General features: G+C 41.4%; 1 protein-coding gene across 1 annotated transcript; it reads right to left on the bottom strand.

Moving 5' to 3' along the window:
* Positions 1 to 1,694: 1,694 nt before the first annotated feature.
* HHLA1 (HHLA1 neighbor of OC90) lies at positions 1,695 to 17,817 on the bottom strand. Its single transcript, XM_075144559.1, has 14 exons — positions 17,674 to 17,817; positions 16,461 to 16,541; positions 15,914 to 15,997; positions 15,737 to 15,820; positions 14,264 to 14,347; positions 13,634 to 13,690; positions 13,439 to 13,525; positions 12,589 to 12,675; positions 11,261 to 11,458; positions 10,641 to 10,712; positions 10,332 to 10,400; positions 2,664 to 2,820; positions 2,240 to 2,322; positions 1,695 to 2,020 (listed from the first exon to the last, which is right to left on the bottom strand). Exons 2-14 carry the CDS (start codon positions 16,480 to 16,482, stop codon positions 1,977 to 1,979), a joined length of 1,128 nt encoding a protein of 375 aa, XP_075000660.1. The 5' UTR covers positions 16,483 to 16,541; positions 17,674 to 17,817; the 3' UTR covers positions 1,695 to 1,976.
* Between the last annotated feature and the right edge of the window lie 2,681 nt (positions 17,818 to 20,498).

Below are 20,498 nucleotides of genomic sequence, written 5' to 3'. Positions count from 1 at the left end.
GGCATAATAATAAACATGAGTCCTCTGAGATATTGATTTGCCCATATGTCACCATCATTTCTGTACTTCTGCCAAACATGCACTGAGGCTTTGCAGGACTGAAAACCCTGCAATATGGAAAAACTTTTTTTTTTTTTGTGGTCAGCCAATTTTTGAGGTTTGCTTTTTCATTCCTTCTCTTATTTCGTAATTTTTCTCATTAATTTTCATTATTTTCCTGGGAAAGCCAAACAGTAAGTCTTAAACAACTGTGACAAGAAGGTTGTCATTCAGAACAGGTACCATTTCTCAGGTCCTTTCACAAGACACCCATAACTATGTGATACCTCCTGATTCTCTCCCCATGAACACGCTCGGGCAGTAGCTCTCAGCCCTTTCCAAGACGTTAGGGTGGAGATGGCTGTGACCTACCCCCAGTGCCAGACACGGCTCAGGCACACCCTGCCGCACTATAGAGAGGTTAGCACTCTGTCCCAGGAGTTGCGTTCCTGCAGGAAAAACAAAGAATGATTTCTTATAAACACAAAATTGCCCTTTAGCATGGAGATCAGTGCTACAATTCAGAGCAGATTAAATTCATTAAAATAATAATAACACAATCTTTTAAAAGGGAAGCCTTTTCCAAAAATATTTTTCTTTTCATATTGCCTTTTTATTCAAACCTAAAAAAATCCCAGAAAGTCAAACTGACTTTAATCATTGTTTTCTCCCTTTATGTTCTTGTTTTCATGTCCTTCTTCCTGAGTTCTTGGAAAACTTAATGATTTTTTTTTAAATCATGTCTTCAGGCTTTAAGATGTTTTTGTGAGATTTAAAAGCAACAGTTGCACGAATGTGCAACTCACCCAGCTCTTCACAGCAGAACCGATCCTGCCTTGGGTGAGGAGAGGTGCTGCAGGCGAGATCTCTCCACAGCATTGCAGTGTGATGGCCATGTTAACATTCCCGATTTATACATTCACTGTATTGACATTCCTATTTCTTCCACTGGCCTAACTTTCAGTATCAACTGTAATTGGTGCTGCTCCAATCTATCCCGCTCTTTGATACGACAGAAATGCTTCCATCATGCTATTGGGCACAACAGTGAAATGTATTTTGGAAAAGGGCTGCTGCGTCCCACCTCTCCCTGGGGGCAACATTCCTTGTGGTGCCACCTTTCTCTTTGACTTTATATTACTTTGAACACATATTTCTTCAGTGAAACATCAATATGCACTAGCTCGAGTGCAAATAATCTTTTTTTGAAATATTAATGTCTTGATGATGTACTTTGGGATGATAGTAGCACCATATTGCTGCAGTGTAGCAAAATATAGGATTGTGCAATTTCTTTGGTTATTCTTTCCTTTTTTAGAACTGGCTTTTAGTTCACCAGAGGTACATATAAGGAAGGAGATGAATCTTGGTGAACTCGCACAAATATATCACAGAGTGAGAGTACAAGAGGTGTGAACATTTCCTTGGTCGAGCTCTGCACTAGATGAGTTGCTGAAGTAATAGGAGACATTTGATTTGGAATAATGGATAATCTGCATGTGTTTAACACCAAGAAGAATCCTTCCTGTCTTCAGTATTTCAGGTTGCTTTTAAATTATTTTGTATTTGTTCATTTTCATTACTTTATCTTAATTGTAAATAAAACTAATTTGTAAATAAAACTAATTGTAAATAAAACTAAAAAAATAAACAGTAGCCAACCATGTAAATATCCTTTATAAAATACAATTTTTAAAAGCCTTTCAATGCTTTTTTATTGCAGTTACATCACTTGTATAAAATACATCTGTTTTTACACATTATTTTTACAATGCCTTGGAGGAAGACACATTTCTAGGTTAACATCTGGTTAATAGCTTGTCTTGTTACAAATATTTGCAAATAACATGTTGCATCCTGATTTTTACACTGAGAAATGAAAGAGACAACTAAAACTGCCACCGATCTTCCAATTTGCAGTAAAATTCCCCAGCGCTCTAGACCGACGTACAGATGTTTTTAAGGCATTTTTGTTTCAATGCTGGAAGAACACAAGAAAACTGTCATCAGAAGAGGTTTTACGAGGAAAATATTAAAAACATACATGAACGTTAAATAATTTTTTTTAATCCCTTAAAAAATTGTTATCAGATAAAATAGCTATCTGATGAAGGACAGCAAATACTCTGTGGATATCTAAAACTTTTTCTTATACCTTCATAATAAGGTATGTAGAGATATAAAGAGAAAATATACTTACTGCGGGAGTAAGCAAATCTTTTGACTCTCTCACAGACATAACTTGCATTTTTCAAGAACCAGGAATAGTATTCAACACAGTACCTAAAGATGTAGTTAAAGTTAGGAGAATAGTAGCTTGTTATCTTTCATAAGCAGAGCTGTATGCATATCATACTGCTACTACTGAATATGGAAATAAAAAGCTAGATTCTGACCTCAATGATGTCATTAGATATTTGGAAAAATTCAGCTGAGCTTTATTCACTTAGTTTGAATACTGGAAGCCGGATCAGGTATTGATCAGTGCACTGGGGACCCATTTGGGTCTCAGCCAGTAGCCACAGACTCTCAAAAAAAAAGCATTGGTGATTGAAAATTTTAATTTGAAAAAAGCCTGACGGAGTATTTTAAGCAGAGAGAGAGAAACTAGTGCCAGGTTTTACCTCATGGCTTCCTTTCTGGAATACCTTCTCTGACCAACACAGAGGCAGAGCTGAAAAAACCTACACAGCTCCATCACACAGGGATTGATCTTTTGCACTATAAGCGTGACAGGAGGCGAGGTCACACGGGACTCTTTGAGGATTGCCTGTGGACACCCTAGGAAAAATACAACTCTGAATTAGTTCAAATACTTGTCCCATTAAATTTCTTGCAAAGCCTTATCTGGGCTACGAGAAACATGCAGATTAATAAACTCATGTAGGTATCTTAAAATCAAATCCGAGTGAGGCAGATAATTGAAAAGAAAACAACACACAGCCTGGCAGTTGCTTGAGTGAAAGCACAAATATTCTGTTCAATTTATTATTATTTATCATTACTGGTTAGTTACTTAAAACCACATTGCTTTTATTTATCACAAATGTAAGGAACAACTCTAAAGATGTAATTTATTTATTGTTACCTGTTTAGGTGGAGGTTCAGTTGCCACTGAAGCATGAGTTTTCCACAGTTGCAAACCAGCAAGACAAAGAACAGCACTGTACACTTCTTATATCTGACATTTTCTATATGTATATGCTACTTCCATGAAAAATTCACTTCCAGTTCCGCATGCTTCCCTACACCCACCTTCTAAATCTGAATCCTAGATTAAATACGACTGAGCTAATAAACAAACAGACTCTCACTGCTCTCCCCATCACTTTTTTAAATAAAATAACATGATTTATGCAGAGGTTATGGCTTTCTCTCTGTCCATCTCTCCATCTGTCAGTTTTTCCCTTCTTGCTTCTAGTGACTTGAATAATGAGATAATTTCAGATCAATTTTTAGGGACGGGTAAAGATCCTCTGGATAAATACATTCCTACAGGTTTCATGAAAACTGACAAGTAACTGGAGGAGAAAAAGTCTATTTTTGCCTGCACTGAGAGGAAGGTGGGAATAACTTCTCCATTTTACTATTTCTTTGCCAGGAGCCAGCTGGTTAATCAGTGTTTTTTCCTTCAAGGGACCACCATTATATTATTTTAACTTAAGAAAAATGCAAGGAAATGGTGTACCTGGTGTACCCTCTTCGCCTCTCTTGAGCCAACCAAAAGGAAAATATCTAATTTACTCTATTCATTTGTCGTGGTTTAACCTGGCAGGCAGCCAAATACCACGCAGCCGCTCACTCACTCCCCCCGCCCCCCAATGGGACGGGGAGAGAATCGGAAGGGTAAGAGTGAGAAAAACTCGTGGGTTGAGATAAAGACAGTTTAATAGAACAGAAAAGGGAGAATAATGATAATAAATAATGATAGAATATACAAAATGAGTGATGCACAATGCAATTGCTCACCACCCGCGCTGACCGATAACCAAGTAGCGATCGGTACTTCCTGGATCACGCCTACCCTTCATATACTGAGCATGACGTCACATGGTATGGAATACCCCATTGGCCAGCTGGGCTGGCTGTCCTGATTATGTTCCCTCCCATCTTGTGTACCTAGCTCAGTCAGTAGGCACGGGAGCTGTCCTTGGACTAGGAGGGCACTTAGCAACAACTGAAAACATCAGTGTGTTATCAACATTCTCCTTGTACTAAATCCAAAACACAGCACTAGGAAGAAATTTAACCCTATCCCAGCCGAAACCAGGACATCATTGAATCTTCTGCAGTCAGCAGCAAGGGATAAACATTTGCACACCAAACATTTCATCCCACCAGCAAATGCAGCTGTGCCAGACTGCAGAAAAAACAATACTGCAGAATAGGTGATGGCAGCTTATAACAAAATCCTGAATTGCTATGTGGTTTTTCAGTGTCAAATACAATCTCTCTTCAGACTCCCTTTCTGTTATAGAAAAGAGAAAAGAAGGCAAGGTGAAAATGGGGGAAATTGAGAAAAGGTAATGCAAAATTGAAGCTGTTTTCAGTTTTTCAGGGCTTTTCATCATATTAAGAGAAAAACCTAACATTTGCCATAGTCTTTGTCTTCTCTAAACCATTACCTGTCACACACCATCTTGCACCTTAGCTAACAGTTGTGTTATGATGGGTCAGAATCAAAGGGCTTGCTAGAAAAAAAAGAAAGCAATATTTAAAATATGATAAAAGACTACCGGGGCATGGCTAAAATAGGTGTGTAATCACCTCTGTTTTGCATATTTAATAGCTGTGCTCTGAAGAGGAGATGCTGTGTGTGAGGGCACACTTTGGGTCGCTGCAGTGAAGCCACCTGCCCTGCAAGGCATCAATCTGACCCTGGGGAGCTGCATGCACACACATCGTGTTGTCCTCTGCATAGAGCAATCCTTCCAAAGGGATGTCTTCTCTATACCAGCACGCCGAAAAATAAGGGCCATCCCTGCAAACACCATGCTGAGGTTCTGAAAAGATAACCAGGGACCAGGCTGTGAGAGGGCACATTTTGCATGATGTGGGTGTCCCCTTCACATGCACTCGTTGGGGTGGAAGAGCCTGAACATGCAGAGTGAAGGCGAGTGCAGTGTGATTGTCAACTGGTTTTTCCACTTGTGTAACTAGCAGCAGGCTCTGGCCAAGTGTGGATAAACTGCCTTACCTGCAGAGTATAATCCCCTTAGACAGTGTAATTACATTTCCAGGTTCACATGTCTCACATGCTTTATAGCTTTGAGCTATCTTATGTTATGTGATAGGAGAGGTTACGGAGGTTAAATTTGGACTAATGAAGTTCTGTTGAAATAAGCTTGAGTCATCGAGTGCTGACAAGAAGTTTAATATAAAATGGCATTCATGGGCAGGAGGAAAATAAAGGCTCTGCCAACCTGAAAGAGATCGCTATGAAACTATTTCTCTTGTGCCAGTGCTTGCCCAAGGTAGGAGTCATGGAGGAGTAATGGGCAGACACTTGCAGCTCCCAAACTCACAGGCCCCTCTGAAAACGTGTTGTGTGTCAAAGGTGCTACACAAATATCAGGCGCAATTAGTTGGGGATGGGCAAGAGGGACCCCCACTTCTCTTAATCTTAGCAGCTTTGCATAAATGTCATTAGGCTTTGTCCACTTAATAGCATTTGACACACCTTGATTTTTTTCCACTTGATGGCAATTAAAAATTAATGATTTCTTGCTTTAATAAATATTCTTGATGTTAATAACCGAACGTCAGAGCAAGAGGCAATGAGGTTTTAATATAAGTTGTCCATGAAAAGTTATGTTAGAGTTGCTGTGAATAATTAAAACTTGCTAAGGCCACCCTCAGTCTCCACCAAAGTGGGTACTTGCTTTCCTGCCTAAGAGGTGTTAAATGCTTTACTCAAGCTATGTGTTTTGCCAGCAGAAATTCAGCTTTATCTAAATGTAAATTGAATTACTGCAATTTCAATTTGGATTCATCTATATGGGAAAGAGAAGTCAAACAAAAAAGCTGAAAGTTAAACAAATTGCTTTGTTTTTCATTTTTGACAATAATTTAATTTTAAATTAATGTTGCATTTATATAATACTATATTTATTTAATGCTGAAATTCTCTTTCAATTAATTTTGTATTTCATTTTATTTAGATTGGATAGCATACTCACATCATATTGTTGAAATTAAAAATTTCAGTGCTTCATAGTAATGTTTTATATCTCTTCTGTAATAAATTTCTACTGTGAAATGTATTTTTTGTATTCAGTTCATAAGTTCCTACAGATTTGGATTGAAGTTAAAAAAAAGAATTAAAAGTAGAAAGTTGTTTCAGAACTTTCTTTTCTAAGAATTTTCTTTCCTAGGAAATTGAGACAGTAAAAAGAGGCCATAAAACGCAGGAACCACAGCTCCCTGTGCAAAGCTGTCTTGAAATTTGAAATTACCGCGTTACAGTCACAGGCAGAAAGTGACCAATTCTTGCTGCAGCAAACAGACTTTTCCATTATTATCTCAATATCACATCTCTTTGACACCGAGATTAAATTTTGCTTTTAGTGAAAAGCAATGTTATGGCTACTGTGAATAATTCAGACTTACAATATCCCTCCCTGCATGCTCTACTATGCACGCGTGCGTATTTTATCTCTTGGCATCCACTTTTGTGATTTAAGAAATGACTTCTTGGAATAATGTCTCAGTCTTCAGAGCATTGTGGATGCCCTTCATTGCTTTGCAATCCCACTGTTCGATTTATTTCCCCAAAAGCATGAGTGATATATGCAGGTAGACAGCTTCTGTCGTCATGGTTTCTGACAGAGAGGCATTTAGTGACTCTCCATTCCCTGATCTCATTGAAATCCGTGTTTCCCAGCCTTTTCAAAACGGGCTAGTTTCCAGTCCTAGGTTCTCCAGGGTCTATAGCATTGCCCACCAGACAGCAACTGGCACATGAACAAACTCTGGACTGTGCACACCACAAGTCACACACTCCAGCAACTGCCAGTTGGCTGGTCGTTATTGAATCCTCAAGTCAAACTCACCCAAAGCAAACAAGACATGCAGAGAACTTTGGTTTTGTGAAGAATTTTTGATGGCTGAGAATTACCACAGCATATTCCTCTGCTCCCAATCAAGATAAGAAGACCTAGTTCATCTTAAATTCTTCTTTTCACACCTTCAAGAGCGTCAAGAAGTCAAACTATACTCATGTGATATGACATTGGCTCATTTTCTTCATGCAACCAATGTATGTCCTGGTGGGATAAGATGAAGACTCTGGTATTTTGAGCTCTTTAAACAGAAGTAAAATGAGAGAAAGATCAGGCAAGGATATTTGGCTTCCTATCTCCATGGTTTGAAAAGCCTCTTACATGAAGAACTGGTCCTTGGCTCAGCACCAGTGAGTCTTCTCCTTGAAAACATGTCTCAGTAGATAACTTTTTTACTGCAGTGTTTTCAGGCCTCCCAGGCAATAGCTTCCTCCCCCTCTTCTCTGACAGTGCCTTTCTGCAGGTCTTGGGTTTGTATGGTCACTCGATGCTGTTGTCAAACTTTGTTTTTCATGGTCAGTATTTTTAACTCTGATAGCATTATTTACTTCTGAAAACGGATGCCCCACTGAGTGGTGTGCTCTCAAATACTTTCTTTTTTAACAGTAAGAGTATAAGAAAAATTTACAAAAGAAAAAAAAAAAAAAACAAAAGAAGACAAGCAACCCAACATATGCTGATAAACTCAGCCAGCCAGAACAGGACTGGGAACTATGAAAAACCTGATCAGAATCAGCAAAAGCTGCAAAAAGTAACAGCACAGGATCCTGGTCTTGGATTGCTGCAATAGCAACAAAACCAAGGGAAAGAGCAAATGATACCAAAACTGTAAGATACTACTGCTCACTTACGATGTGATTATTCCCAGTGACAGATAAATTGAAGATTTGTGAAAGAACCTTTCTCTCTGACTCAAATATGTTTACCCCCTCCAAAAAAACCCTTTACAAACAAGTAAATTTGTGTTGGAATTCAACAATGAGCTGAGAGAAGTCAGTATTCAGAATATCATTAGAAATGGTGAGATTAGCAGGGAATCCAGGCCAGAACTTGGATTTTAAGCCTCCAGGTAATCCCAAAATGAAGACCTGAGGGTTGCCTGTATGGAGCCAGGGAGCTGGCTGCATCCCCGATGCTCTGGGTCAGATCCACTAGCAGAGAAGGACCACAAGGCTGCAGTTTCCCTTCATACTAAAACCTGCTGGTGATGCTTAGTTTTTCACTTTGCCTTTCCTTTTTTGACAGAATAACTATCAGCAGCAGTTTTCTCTTAGTTAGATTTATTAGGAATCAATATCAAAGACCCCCGATTTCCTTTGACAATACCAGAATGGTGCAGTTTCCTACTGATCCATCACAAACCACATAATCAGCATTTCTCTTTGCTCTCCTCGCCTACCATCCTTCAGAATTTGCAGGAATTTGCCTGCTCATATTATCAAAAATTTTTGTTCTTTTTCCTAGATGTCCGACAGACCTTTGAAAAAGTATTCTCTGACTAGCATTTTAGTTCTTTGGACTCCTCTGGTTTTATCTATAATATCAAGTCCAAACGATACTGAAGACCCTTGCAATTTAGTCCAATATATTGTCTTTGCACTACCCAGCATCTATACTTCTCTTAGACAGTCGCCACATAGAAACACAAGCAATTGATGGACAGGTTTCCAAAATTCCCTCTAGCAGTCCTCACCACCCAGCAAGACTCGTGTTCCCACTCATTTGTGGTAGCAGCAGGGTCAACTTCAACGGGGAGACCAAGGACAGCCTCTTCCCAGAGCATCCCATGAGCTCAGAGCTCCATCACAGCTCTAAGCAGTCGAGCCGGCAGAACGTAGTCCTAATGCCAGGAAACCTTGGAATTGAGCCACCTGCTTATTCTGGAAAAGTGGGGACCATTTTTTTCCTTTCTAGTCTTGAGCTGAGCACAGGCATTGCCCCAGCTTCACACACTACAGGAGTTTTCACACTGACCTCAGTGGTAGCTACCAAATTTCTCTTCTGTCCCTAAAATGATTATGCTGCGCTGAACAGCAGATAATCACAATCAGAGTCTGGACTATAAGCACGTAGATTTTGTAGAATCCCAGAACAGGCAGTCTGGATTTTCCCTCCAAATGCAACAGCAATATGAAATCATAATAATACTGATGTGCTTTCCATACTAGTATAAATGCTGGAACATACACACCAACGTATCCCTCACATTTACTTCCTTAACTGCCAGGTTAATGGGGAGCACGCAATCAGGAACTGTGACATACGTGCAACTTCAGCTGTGCTTTGCCCCCTGCTCAGCTGGCCAAGTGGCTTGGTTTCCAATGTGGCCACTGGGAGCAAGGACACCAGACTGGGAGTGGAAGGACCCCAAGGATACTAAAAATGTCTACAGGACAGTGTACGTTTTACCTAGTTTTAGTGTCCGTGATGCTGGTACCTTGAGCTGAACTAGTTGTCTTCAGTCCCCAAGACTGGGATTTGCAGCTGAGATTTATTCCCATTGTACTCCTGTGCTCTGCTCCTACTGTACCAATCTGGGAGTAGGTCGCCTGGACTCAGATACGCACATGCTCAGCATCCAAAGTAGGTGCCGGACTCTCCCAGAGTTCAGACTCCCCTCCTGGCATTGAATCAGGTCCAGTTTTTCAAAGCATATAACCTCTTGCTAAATACTTATATGTAAATATAATTTTATTGCCAACATGAGTATCTGATACTTACAAGTGGAGTGGCACATCATCATATGTTTACTATGCTGAGCTCTTAAATTCTAACCATTTTGGTGCTTAAAAGGAAGAACTGAGCTTTCCCGAAAATCCAGTTGATAATGATCCTTCTTTAGCTGAAGAAGAACTTTGCAGTACTATAAATTCAGGGCAAGTCTGGAGATTTCATGTGACACAGATTGACTTAATCATTTTATTTGTACCAATAGGGAGACTTAAAGCACGATACTTTCTTTTGGAATAAATGAATTTTAACATTCTCCAATAACCAATCCATGTTAAAATTGATACACGGAGTACATATGTTAATTCTATCATCGTAGTATAATTTATGTTTTGAACATGCGATTGTGTATATTCACAAACAAATATGGAAGCAGTCCCTTATACATTTTGGGTGTTTTACACACATAAACACGTATGTTGTTTCTGCATGGGAAAATTTGCATATTTATATGCTTTCAAATATACTACTACTTTTGCTGCATGAGGTGCAGCTACTTACTGGTAGCTGAGTAAAGTTTCAGTGTCACAGGCCTGTAGGGTGGCATAGACAGTACTGAGGAAGGCAAATCTGAAGGAGGGAAAAGAAAATAAGTTGCCTTGACATCTTAACAGGGAAAAAAATAAAGGAAGATTGATTGAAAGAATAACAGAGAAAAAAAAAAGCTGAAGTCACAGACCACTAATAAAGACTTACATAGACATTGATGTATAAATACATTCACAGTCACCTATTTCTATATATATATTATTTTCTATTTAATAAATGTGCCAACTGACACACTTTGTTATTATCCCAGAACAATCTCACCTGGCTCGGTTTGCATCAGTTTGCTGGTTTCTTGAGGAGACACCGTCTGCATCCAAAATGCATACACGTCAGCTATGGGAACAGAAAGACACATGCTTCGTGTCATTCAGGGTATTTGTTATTTATCTGTCTCCTGAGAACCGCTATATATCAGACAGCTCAACAGCCAGAGCCCCTCATCCAGTATTTCCAGTGGCATATAAAAATGTCAAGATGAAAAAGGAAGGACAAAAGCTGTACTTTGCTACATCTTGAAAAGTCCATGGGCTAGGGAAAGGTAGGATTTAAAGAAGGTATGTTTAGTGGAGACCAACAGAAACATCTCTATATGGCTTTTTCACAAGTCTGCTCACCGTATTTGGAGCAAAATGTGAGTGAAGACCTGGGTGGCAGAGGTGTCTGTGAGGAGCTTAGTTTTTCCCCAAAGGGCGCGAAACTACAGATGGACCCTTTAACTGATTTTAGCGCTTTTACAATAAAAATATCTACTCACTAGTGACCCAGAGTGGATCTCCCTGAAGGGCCTCCCAACCTCAACCTCAGAGACATGGTTTCAGCTTTTGGCCAAATCCCACTGCTAGCGGGGTAAAGCGGGTGTCCGTCCTCCTCGCCGTACTCACTGGGGCTGGGCTGCAGGGCTGGCGAAGGGGCCGAGCTCCCCCCGGCAGTCGGAGGGGGTCCGACCGAGCCTTGGGGTCTGGAAGTGTCCACGTGTGGTGATGGAAACCCTGATCCTTTTGCTTCAATCGTCTTTGGCCATGGTGGGAACCTCGTGGTGGGGATTTCCTCCCCTTTCTGGGCAAGAGGGATCCTGGTAGCTGGAGAAGCAGGAGAGACAGAGGGAGGGCACCAGCAGCGTGCAGTGGATGCTGGTGCCCCATGGCAGCAGCGTGCATAACACTGGGGGACAATAATATCTAAAATACACCCAGAAAATCCCATCTACTCCTTAAGTGCTTCCCCTGGCAGGTGAGTGGCCATCTTTCCATTTAATTTTAAAAATTATGTTTGTTTTTTTTTATTTCCAGGAAAACATGGGGAGTGCCAATAAATTTTGAATTTTAACTGAAAACATTTTAATGCGCAAATTTCCATAAAAAAAAACCTTAAGTGTTCCTTCAAAGTGTTTGGTTTTTTTTTTCACATAAATTATTTTTTATTTCCTAAACTGCCTCACTACAGAGGAAGGACATGAAAGCTCTTGTCTACATGAAGGGGAGCAGGCAGGTACTGGAGGGCAGATACTGAAATTTGAGAACTTGATGACCTTTTGTGGCAGGAGTGACACTCGGGGCTGGAAGAGATAACAAAGTTTGGTATGCTGTTGAGCAAAAGAAAAGAGCCTATAAAAAGACAGCATACTGACTAGGGAAATGCAGAAATTCTGTTGTAGACATGCAGCTGCAGTGGTGAGGAGGCATGAAGTAAAATTCTGAATTTCTCTTTGCTGCTACTGCACGCAAGCAAGTATGAAGATTTGCTTTTCCCCTTTAAAAATGAGGCAGACTAGCACTTTTCTATCTTGTAGCCTTGTGGCAAAGCTAAATGCACTGAAATTTATGAAATGTTCAGGTACTGGCAACTGAACGTCATATAAAGTCAAAGATAGAGAAAAAAAATTACAATAAGAAAGGAGAAGAAACAAATTGAACAATCTTTTTCTTAGTTTAAAAGCAACAACCTTTTTTTTTTTACTTCTCTGCCTCCTTAGGAAACTTATTTTTCTAATAAAATACCAAAAAAAAAAAAAGGAACTTTTACAATAGTTTTTCTATCCTCCAGCTATTCAGTGCATTACTGATCTGATCTTCTGCTTTGTAGGACAAGCTTTTATCTTACTCTGTAATTACAGTTCAACATCATGGTGCTGCACAACAAACATACATGATCACTTGTCAAGACATTAATCAAGGAGAATATAAATTTAGGTCTGACTATATTTGCTCACTTTTAAACATATGTTCTGCTGATGACTCCACCGTTTTGTTTGGGTCTTCGTGTAATTTCATGAAACTTGAAAAAATCGAATCTAGATCTTTGAGGTTTGAGAATATATGGTTAGTATACTCATCATCCATTGCATATCGTATGATAAAAAGGAAAGACATCAGGTTCTAGTACAAAAGAAACAGCTGTTGTCATTTTAAATAAAAGTAAGTTTTGGCAAAGTGTCTTTGATTATTTTTTTTAAAGGACTTTCAGCAACGTGTCTTTGATTATAATTTTTTTTAAAGAACTTTCAGCACAGGTAAGCTTGCCACTGATTTCACTGTCTGCCTATTTTAATTAAGCATTGAAAATGAGAAAGAGTCATGGGCAGCAATGAGAGGTGAGCATCCTAAGTGCAGCTCAATCTGGCAAAGCAGTTGAGGAGGAGCCACGTGGCACACTGGCTGAATATATCCAATTCTTTTTTGAAGGTAACTCATGTAAAGGTAGGAGATAATTTGTGCTGAGATTTAAGGGAAGTACCTGTTCAGATTAAGAGCACCAGGGAGCCTCCCCAGTCCAGTGCTGAATTCTGTAAAAGCTCTCATCCCAGGAGGTTTTGTTTGTTCCTCCACCAGAAGACCTCATAGCTTATAATTTAAAAGCTACACTTACAATAATATAAAATATTGTCCTATTTTAAGGATAATAAATATGCAATAAAGTATAAATATATAAGTATTAATAAAAATGTTAAATAATATTTTAAAAATATTTTTACATTATGAAGATGGAGTATTCATTGCAAGTGCTACCTGGACGTTTTCATTTTTGTTGCTGTTTCCTTTTATTCCCCAGGAGGTACTTACTCAGGTCAGAAGATGTGTTGCTGGAAAATGTGTAATTAATAACAGGAGACTTCTCCAGCATTTCCCAAAAGTCAGACAGATTTCTCCCTGCAAATAGAAATGCTTACCAATATCAAGAAAGGCTTGTTTCTAGTATAAGTTGTCACCGAGAGTAAATAGGGCAATATTTTGGGGTGGAATGGTTTTAACGTTTACCTGTCTGCCCTGTCATCACACAGATGTAGATACAATCTGAATCATTGCTCTGACGCACTGAAAGGCAAAAAAAATGTAAGAGAGATCATTGATCAAAGAGTTTTCATTATGTGATATTATCTTAAACAGTTGAAAACGCAAACACAAAATGGTATGTGACTACTACAACTGGCCAAATATTTTCCTTCTGATCTGACTTTTGACAAAATCCTTGAACCAGCTGCAAATCCAAATGCTAATATTTCTAGGGGAAATGTCTCTATCTAATTAAAATTCTAAATTACAAGCATTTTTACACAGAAAAAAATTTCTTCAGATAATATAGGTCATAATTATTCTTTAGGAATCATAATTCCCCCAAATACCAACATTTAATAATAATTCACCAAACTTTCAAACAAAACATAGCTGCTCATAGAAATATGTATGTCTCTATATTATGTATATACACATTATATATGTATCTCGTTCTTCTAAGGAGACTTTGTTTACAACTGCCGTCTATGCTTTGCAAGAAAAATGCTGCTGAGTAAGAGCAATAGGCTTTTATACACATTTCTATGCTTCTTTCCATGCCAGGAGTAAATCAGACAAATAAGATAATGATAAATGTTAAAACGAAATGCAAACCTGAGAGAATAGAAGTGGATTTGAAAATTTCTGTGAGATAACTGGTGGAGTTTCCAATAATATCAACAAGTAAAGCTGTAAAATCTAGACAATAAAATAGAGAAAGTTTATGATTGAAAACACATATTCTATCATCTATACTGAGTTCAAAAAATCACTTTTATATGTGATCATATTTGGGATATATGCTTGTACGTGACAATGTTTCAAATATTTTAAAGTTCAAAATGCTTCTGCTGAATGGGAGTGGATTAAGAAGCCACCGGAATACTCTGCAGAAGTATATTTCAAAGATGATATCCAAAATAACACTAATGTGCTTAAAAGTAAACTTAAATGGAATTTATCTGTTCAAGAGAACAATTTAAAGTAACACTCTACTTAGTCTGCTTAAACGTAGAAGGAGAACCAAAGCTTGTAGGCTTTGCCTGCAGTAACTGCCTATCTATCTGCCATGTAGGATCTTCCAGGAGGCATCTGATTGTCTCCTCTGAGGTCAACTTCAGACATACCGATGATGATGATGTCAACTTAAAAAATGTCTCGTGGTGGTGGTGTTATGACTTTTTCATAGCAGGTTCTAGCAGTAACAGGTCAATGTTCTTACTTGGAGAGTGACAGACACGAGCCCTGTGTTGGGCACTCATTTTCTACTAGTTGGGAAGATACTCTAATCACCAAGATATTCTGGATTTGGGGCAGAAGGATCACAGTTTCTCCGTTATTCTCCAAGGCAGAGTGGGTCATTATGCAATAAGGCTCGTGAGATGTGTGGGTCCAGAAAAAGCCACGAAAGCCACTGTGGCTCATGTGTGTGGTCATCACACGGAGCTTAGAGGGTAAGGGTTCTGGTCCCTAGCTGCTGAGCTACTCTTGATTTCTTACATTAACCAGCCATAGAATTAGAGCGCTCAGGCCCATCCTGGAATGTTAAATACTGTGGGATCAGGGGTGTGAATGAGGATTATAGGTGAAGGATTTGCCCAACAGCATTTTACACTCCATTAAACAGCTCTATGAAGACGTTAATCCTTGCTTTTCACTCCTGTTGGACTCATTGAAGTTATTGGAGTCTATTGGTGCAGAAAAGCCCTTGTTCATCTCCTGTGGGTTATCTCACGAGAGTGAAAGTGGCTAAGGTAATGTATCATACATTGGTGGGTTGTCTCTCCTGTGCTGCTCTTTGTACTCCGAGGAGGAAAGGGAGGTCTTTCTGCCGGGTAAACCATGCTGGTCATTTGACTGATGGCTCCATTCCGGACTGGCTGGATGGGTGCAGCCATCTGAGACTGAGTTCACCGAGCCTCCCCCAAGGTTCAGAGCAGCCACTCGTTGTGAGTAATGGCTGTTGACCTCGGTATGGCAATGCTTCTCCTAAGGATGAAGCCTGCAGAATTCAGGCTACAGCTTTCAGCTCCAAGGAAATAATTCAGCTTAAGCACATGCAATTGCCAACCTCTCTTGTGTACCCACCTGTCAAGTCATTTGTCACATTGTTCAAACAGTAGCAGTAATGCATAGGGAACTTGCCAGGGTCAATATTTTTCATGTTAGAAACTGTAAGGAGAGATGGAGAAAAATCAGTATCTTGATGCACAGGCTGTGTGAGAGAAAATGCTCCTGCGCAGAGCAGAGTGCCGAGACACTCACTGTTATAAATGGTGACTGACACTTTGTGGAAGGCAAATGAGCTGTAAGACGTGACGCTCAGCAAAGAGAAGAGTTTTTTGGTACCTGCAGAAACACATGCCCATGCTATTAGCGGTGGGAACAAATTATGAGAACAGCATGTTTTGACTCTGCTCATTTAATTTCTAAAAGACTCCTGAGGTGCTGATACTATACAGCTGCCTGAGACTCAATTCTTTCTCATTTCCACTGAGGGAAGGATCATTTGTATTACTTCTTTTTTAAAATTTTTTTAATTTAAACCTACACTGGGTTGTAAAGTGCTTTCTAAAGGCATCCCATAAGTAATTATGTTGTTGTGTCTATATATAAACACACATTAATTTCTAAATTCTTTGGGGCAGACAACTATCTGCATTATAAATGCACAAAGGTAACTTGCTCCTAGAATCAATTCCGGAGGCAGGCGGCATGCATTTATGGCTTCTCCTGCTAACACGGTCAGTCCTTTATCTCATTCACCGCCGGGCTGACAGCCTGCGTGACCTGCCCGGCCTCGTCACCTTACCTCTGAGCGCCGTGGTCAGCATACCGTCCACCAGCTCCGTCAGGTTGAGAGCCGCCAGATCCACAGACTTTGCGGGCAGCTCTGAAAAAGAAGGGGTCTCTGAGCAGTTGGCTCCATGAGGGTTTAAGGAAATGGCCGCTAATCCCCTGCTTGTGTGTGGCAAAAAGCTTCCAGAATGGGAAAAGCAAAATGAGCAGATTATGTATCGGGGTGCACTGAAAAACCTGGAGTGAGAAAATAAAGATGCCAGGAATGCAGAGGGGAGTCTGGAAAATAACAAGATAAAGTGGGCACTGCGATGGCAGGCCAAAATTTAGGTCGGGCTCGATGTTGCCTGTTCCCTTGAGCAGGCTCTTGAGAGGCTGCCAGGGAGCCGCAGCCAGCCCCGAGGTGCTGGTGCCCTCTCGTGCTGGGCAACGAGCATTCACTGCCGAAACGGCAGCAGATCTCTCTTTGCAGATCGCAAACGCAGGAGAAAGTGCCTGGGAAATATTCCCCCCTCCCCAGTGCTACATAGAACTGGGATGAAAATGAAGATTTTTTTTTTTTTTTCAGCTACCCTGATGGCTATACTGCTACGACAGAATAAATTGACTGTAGCTGAATCACACTTTTTATTTTAACATGTTTTCTTTCTCTGGATGTTGCTTATTTGTTTTTCCTAAGTCAAAATTTCCGAAGATGTTCTTTTGCTTCCCTCCCACGAAGCCGTGCGGAAGCAGAGCAGTACGGTATCTCTGCGTGTGTGCGAGGAGGAAGGTCTGTGTGGGCATGACAGAGAGAGAAAAAACAGAGCAGGACGGAAAAAGAAGCACAGAAAGCCGAGATGAGAACAAAATCAAATTCGGGGAGAAATACAATTTTCCAATGACATCAGTATTATTTTTAAGCAATTTGAAACCAAGGGCTGGGAGCCGGGCTTGTCCACAGCGTAGAGGAGAGGAAAGGGAAAACAAAAGGGAATGGAGAGCTGGGAAGGAGAGAAAGGAAAAAGAGAAAACAACATTTTAGATTCCTGGCGGCAGGATGGAGGTTAAACTGGCCGGGGACCTGGGTAAGACCTGTGTGGGGTGAGGAGCCCTTGCAGCAGCGGTGGGTTTGGGCTCACAGACTCTGCAGAAGGGCCCATCTGCCACCACCTCCGTGTCCAGCACAACACCTCCCACTCCCATTAACACCCCCACACGGGGTCTCCCGACATGCTGCTTGTTACCTGCGGTAGCCAGCACTGCCACTTGCTTCTCTTTCTTATTTTCTCTTCTTATGCATGAAGCTGTAAGTGAAGAAAGAGACTGAGAAAGAGTTTTTCCTGATAAACAGTTTTCCCCGTTGAGCTGCCAAGCAGCTCGCTGTTGAGCTCTCCGCCTGGGTTACTGTGCTGCTCTCATTCATTTTAGCTCAGAAACCGATGGACATTAGCACTGCAAAGCAGGCCACTGAGTATTCACAACAGCAGTTGATCGAGCGCCTAAGAATAAGTATGTCCTAAAGGACTTGCCAGGTCCTTTAGCTGCCAGCTAAAGAAAGAAAATGGACAAAATATCAGAGCGTGCTCCCTTAGCTCAAGAATCAAAAGAAAAAAAAATAATAGCAAACTGTTGTAGAGGTTTGCACCAGGCTTGCACACAATATTGACCGCAAGGTATGCAGTACCGTAAAGCCAAATCTAAACAAATCTTCACAGGCTGCATGCATGTTTGTTATTCAGAGCAGTCATTCAATCGAGTACTGTTCTCAAGAGCTGTGTTGTGGGAGGAATGAACTGGAGCTGGGCTCAGGAGATGAGACTCAGTTCCTGGGATTCCCTTGGTGACCAACAAAGGCAAGGTGCAGAGCAGCGGTTTAGACATCACAGGACAAGTTGAAGTGCAGGAGTTTGGTGCTGAGGCTCCCTATCCCATCGGTGGAGAGCTAAGTGCCTCCAAAGAGTAATCCATAAGGCTCCCCAAAGGAACCAGTCCTAGCAAATGCTAAACTCCCATATCCCTCTGAAGCTTCAGCTTCTCAGTCCACTCAAGCTTCCCAGAGAGAGATCCTCTCCTGGGAGCTGGTGGTGAGGAGGGCTTACCTCAGTGGTGGTAATGCCACCCTCTGTGTTATAACCTAATGGGCAGAGCTCTCACCAGGGAGTAGGAAACCTGGGTTCCATTTCCTCTTCAGCAAGAGGAAATCTGTAGGACTGGAAGCAGCAGAAGAAAGAGGAGATGTGACTGCATGATCTGACTGTTTGTACCTACATTGGTGAAACCTAAGTGCTTGTCCTTATTCATACAAAAATCTATGCCTTGTACAGAAGGCAATCTCTGGATACATTTCTCTTTCTCCTTCTCTTTTTATATATATATGGAGGAAAAACACCCTATATAGAATCCATGGTACAAGGCCTGTAAATCGTGACTCCTCATACCGTGCTAGTCAGCTGTATTAAAAACTCTCACTTAGTATGAGCTGAATTTGGACTGACAATCAAGGCGGTAGGATCTCTTCTAACCCTTCTCTCTCTTTGCATATAAACCCTTCTGACTCCAGATCTATGGCATGGGAGCCAAGAGTAGACCTTTGCCAACATCTGGTCTGCCCTGCTGTATGGCACCAGCCCTGGAGCTCCAGCCCATCAACCTTGCCCACTCAGGGTGAAAGGAACAAGCCTGACACAGATGTGGGAATTGCTATGGGAGCAATTGGGAAAGAGGCAGTTCGGTTATTCCCTGGGGAGCACCAAACCATTGTCCTTACCTGTGCTGCAAACCAGAAAGAGACACAGAAATCCCAGGCTCATATTCACTGGCACATGCCAGCAGAACCACTGCATTGTGGACTCTGACCTCCAGCAGTTTCGGCTGCTCTAGGAGAAAGAAATACTATTTTGGTGGTGTTAAAGTTTGTGGTATTATGTGATTTTGTCCAACCCTTGTGCCAGAATGATGTGACCATGAGACAAATATTAGCTTTCTAGGACGTAGAGAAAAGATTTGGTGATGTAAATGGCAAAGAATCAGAAATCGCACAATCAGTATTTTCTGTGTATGTGTGTGTCATGAGTTTAGTACGTAACTCTTGATTTTTGAGTCCTACATAATTGTGGCTTTGGCGGGACTTGGTAAGGTCATCTACACAATCCTCTTCTCTGGCAGGATGACCTGTGCCCAAAGGACACAAGTGTTCCCCAGGGCTCAGTACTGGGGCCGGTCCTGTTCAATATCTTTATCAATGATCTGGATGAGGGGATCGAGTGCTCCCTCAGTAAGTTTGCAGACGACACCAAGTTGGGCGGGAGTGTTGATCTGCTGGAGGGTGGGAAGGCTCTGCAGAGGGACCTGGACAGGCTGGATCGATGGGCCGAGGCCAACTGTATGAGGTTCAACAAGGCCAAGTGCCGGGTCCTGCACTTGGGTCACAACAACCCCAGGCAACGCTACAGGCTTGGGGAAGAGTGGCTGGAAAGCTGCCCAGAGGAAAAGGACCTGGGGGTGCTGGTTGACAGCCGGCTGAACATGAGCCGGCAGTGTGCCCAGGTGGCCAAGAAGGCCAACGGCATCCTGGCCTGTATCAGAACTAGTGTGGCCAGCAGGAGCAGGGAGGTGATCGTGCCCCTGTACTCGGCACTGGTGAGGCCGCACCTCGAATCCTGTGTTCAGTTTTGGGCCCCTCACTACAAGAAGGACATGGAGGTGCTGGAGCATGTCCAGAGGAGGGCAACGAAGCTGGTGAAGGGCCTGGAGCACAAGTCTTATGAGGAGCGGCTGAGGGAACTGGGGTTGTTTAGCCTGGAGAAGAGGAGGCTGAGGGGAGACCTCATCGCGCTCTACAACTACCTGAAAGGAGGTTGTAGCGAGGTGGGTGTTGGTCTCTTCTCCCAAGTAACAAGCGATAGGACAAGAGGAAATGGCCTCAAGTTGCGCCAAGGGAGGTTTAGATTGAACATTAGGAGAAATTTCTTTACTGAAAGAGTGGTCAGGCCTTGGAACAGGCTGCCCAGGGAAGTGGTGGAGTCCCCATCCCTGGAGGTATTTAAAAGACGTGTAGATGAGGCGCTTA

Source organism: Calonectris borealis, chromosome 2 (assembly GCF_964195595.1).
Source record: "Calonectris borealis chromosome 2, bCalBor7.hap1.2, whole genome shotgun sequence".
Taxonomy (NCBI): Eukaryota; Metazoa; Chordata; class Aves; order Procellariiformes; family Procellariidae; genus Calonectris; species Calonectris borealis.
The sequence above is the reverse complement of the archived record's forward strand: the minus strand, read 5'-3'. Positions and strand labels throughout refer to the sequence as shown.

What these genes read in the sequence shown, in the direction of transcription:
- HHLA1 (XM_075144559.1), bottom strand. Translation starts at nt 16,482, where the DNA reads ATGCTGACCACGGCGCTCAGAG. An exon ending in GCTGACCACGGCGCTCAGAG is followed by an intron (nt 15,998 to 16,460) that starts GTAAGGTGACGA and finishes GTGTTTCTGCAG; the next exon opens with GTACCAAAAAACTCTTCTCT. An exon ending in ATCCACTTCTATTCTCTCAG is followed by an intron (nt 13,691 to 14,263) that starts GTTTGCATTTCG and finishes TTTGCCTTTCAG; the next exon opens with TGCGTCAGAGCAATGATTCA.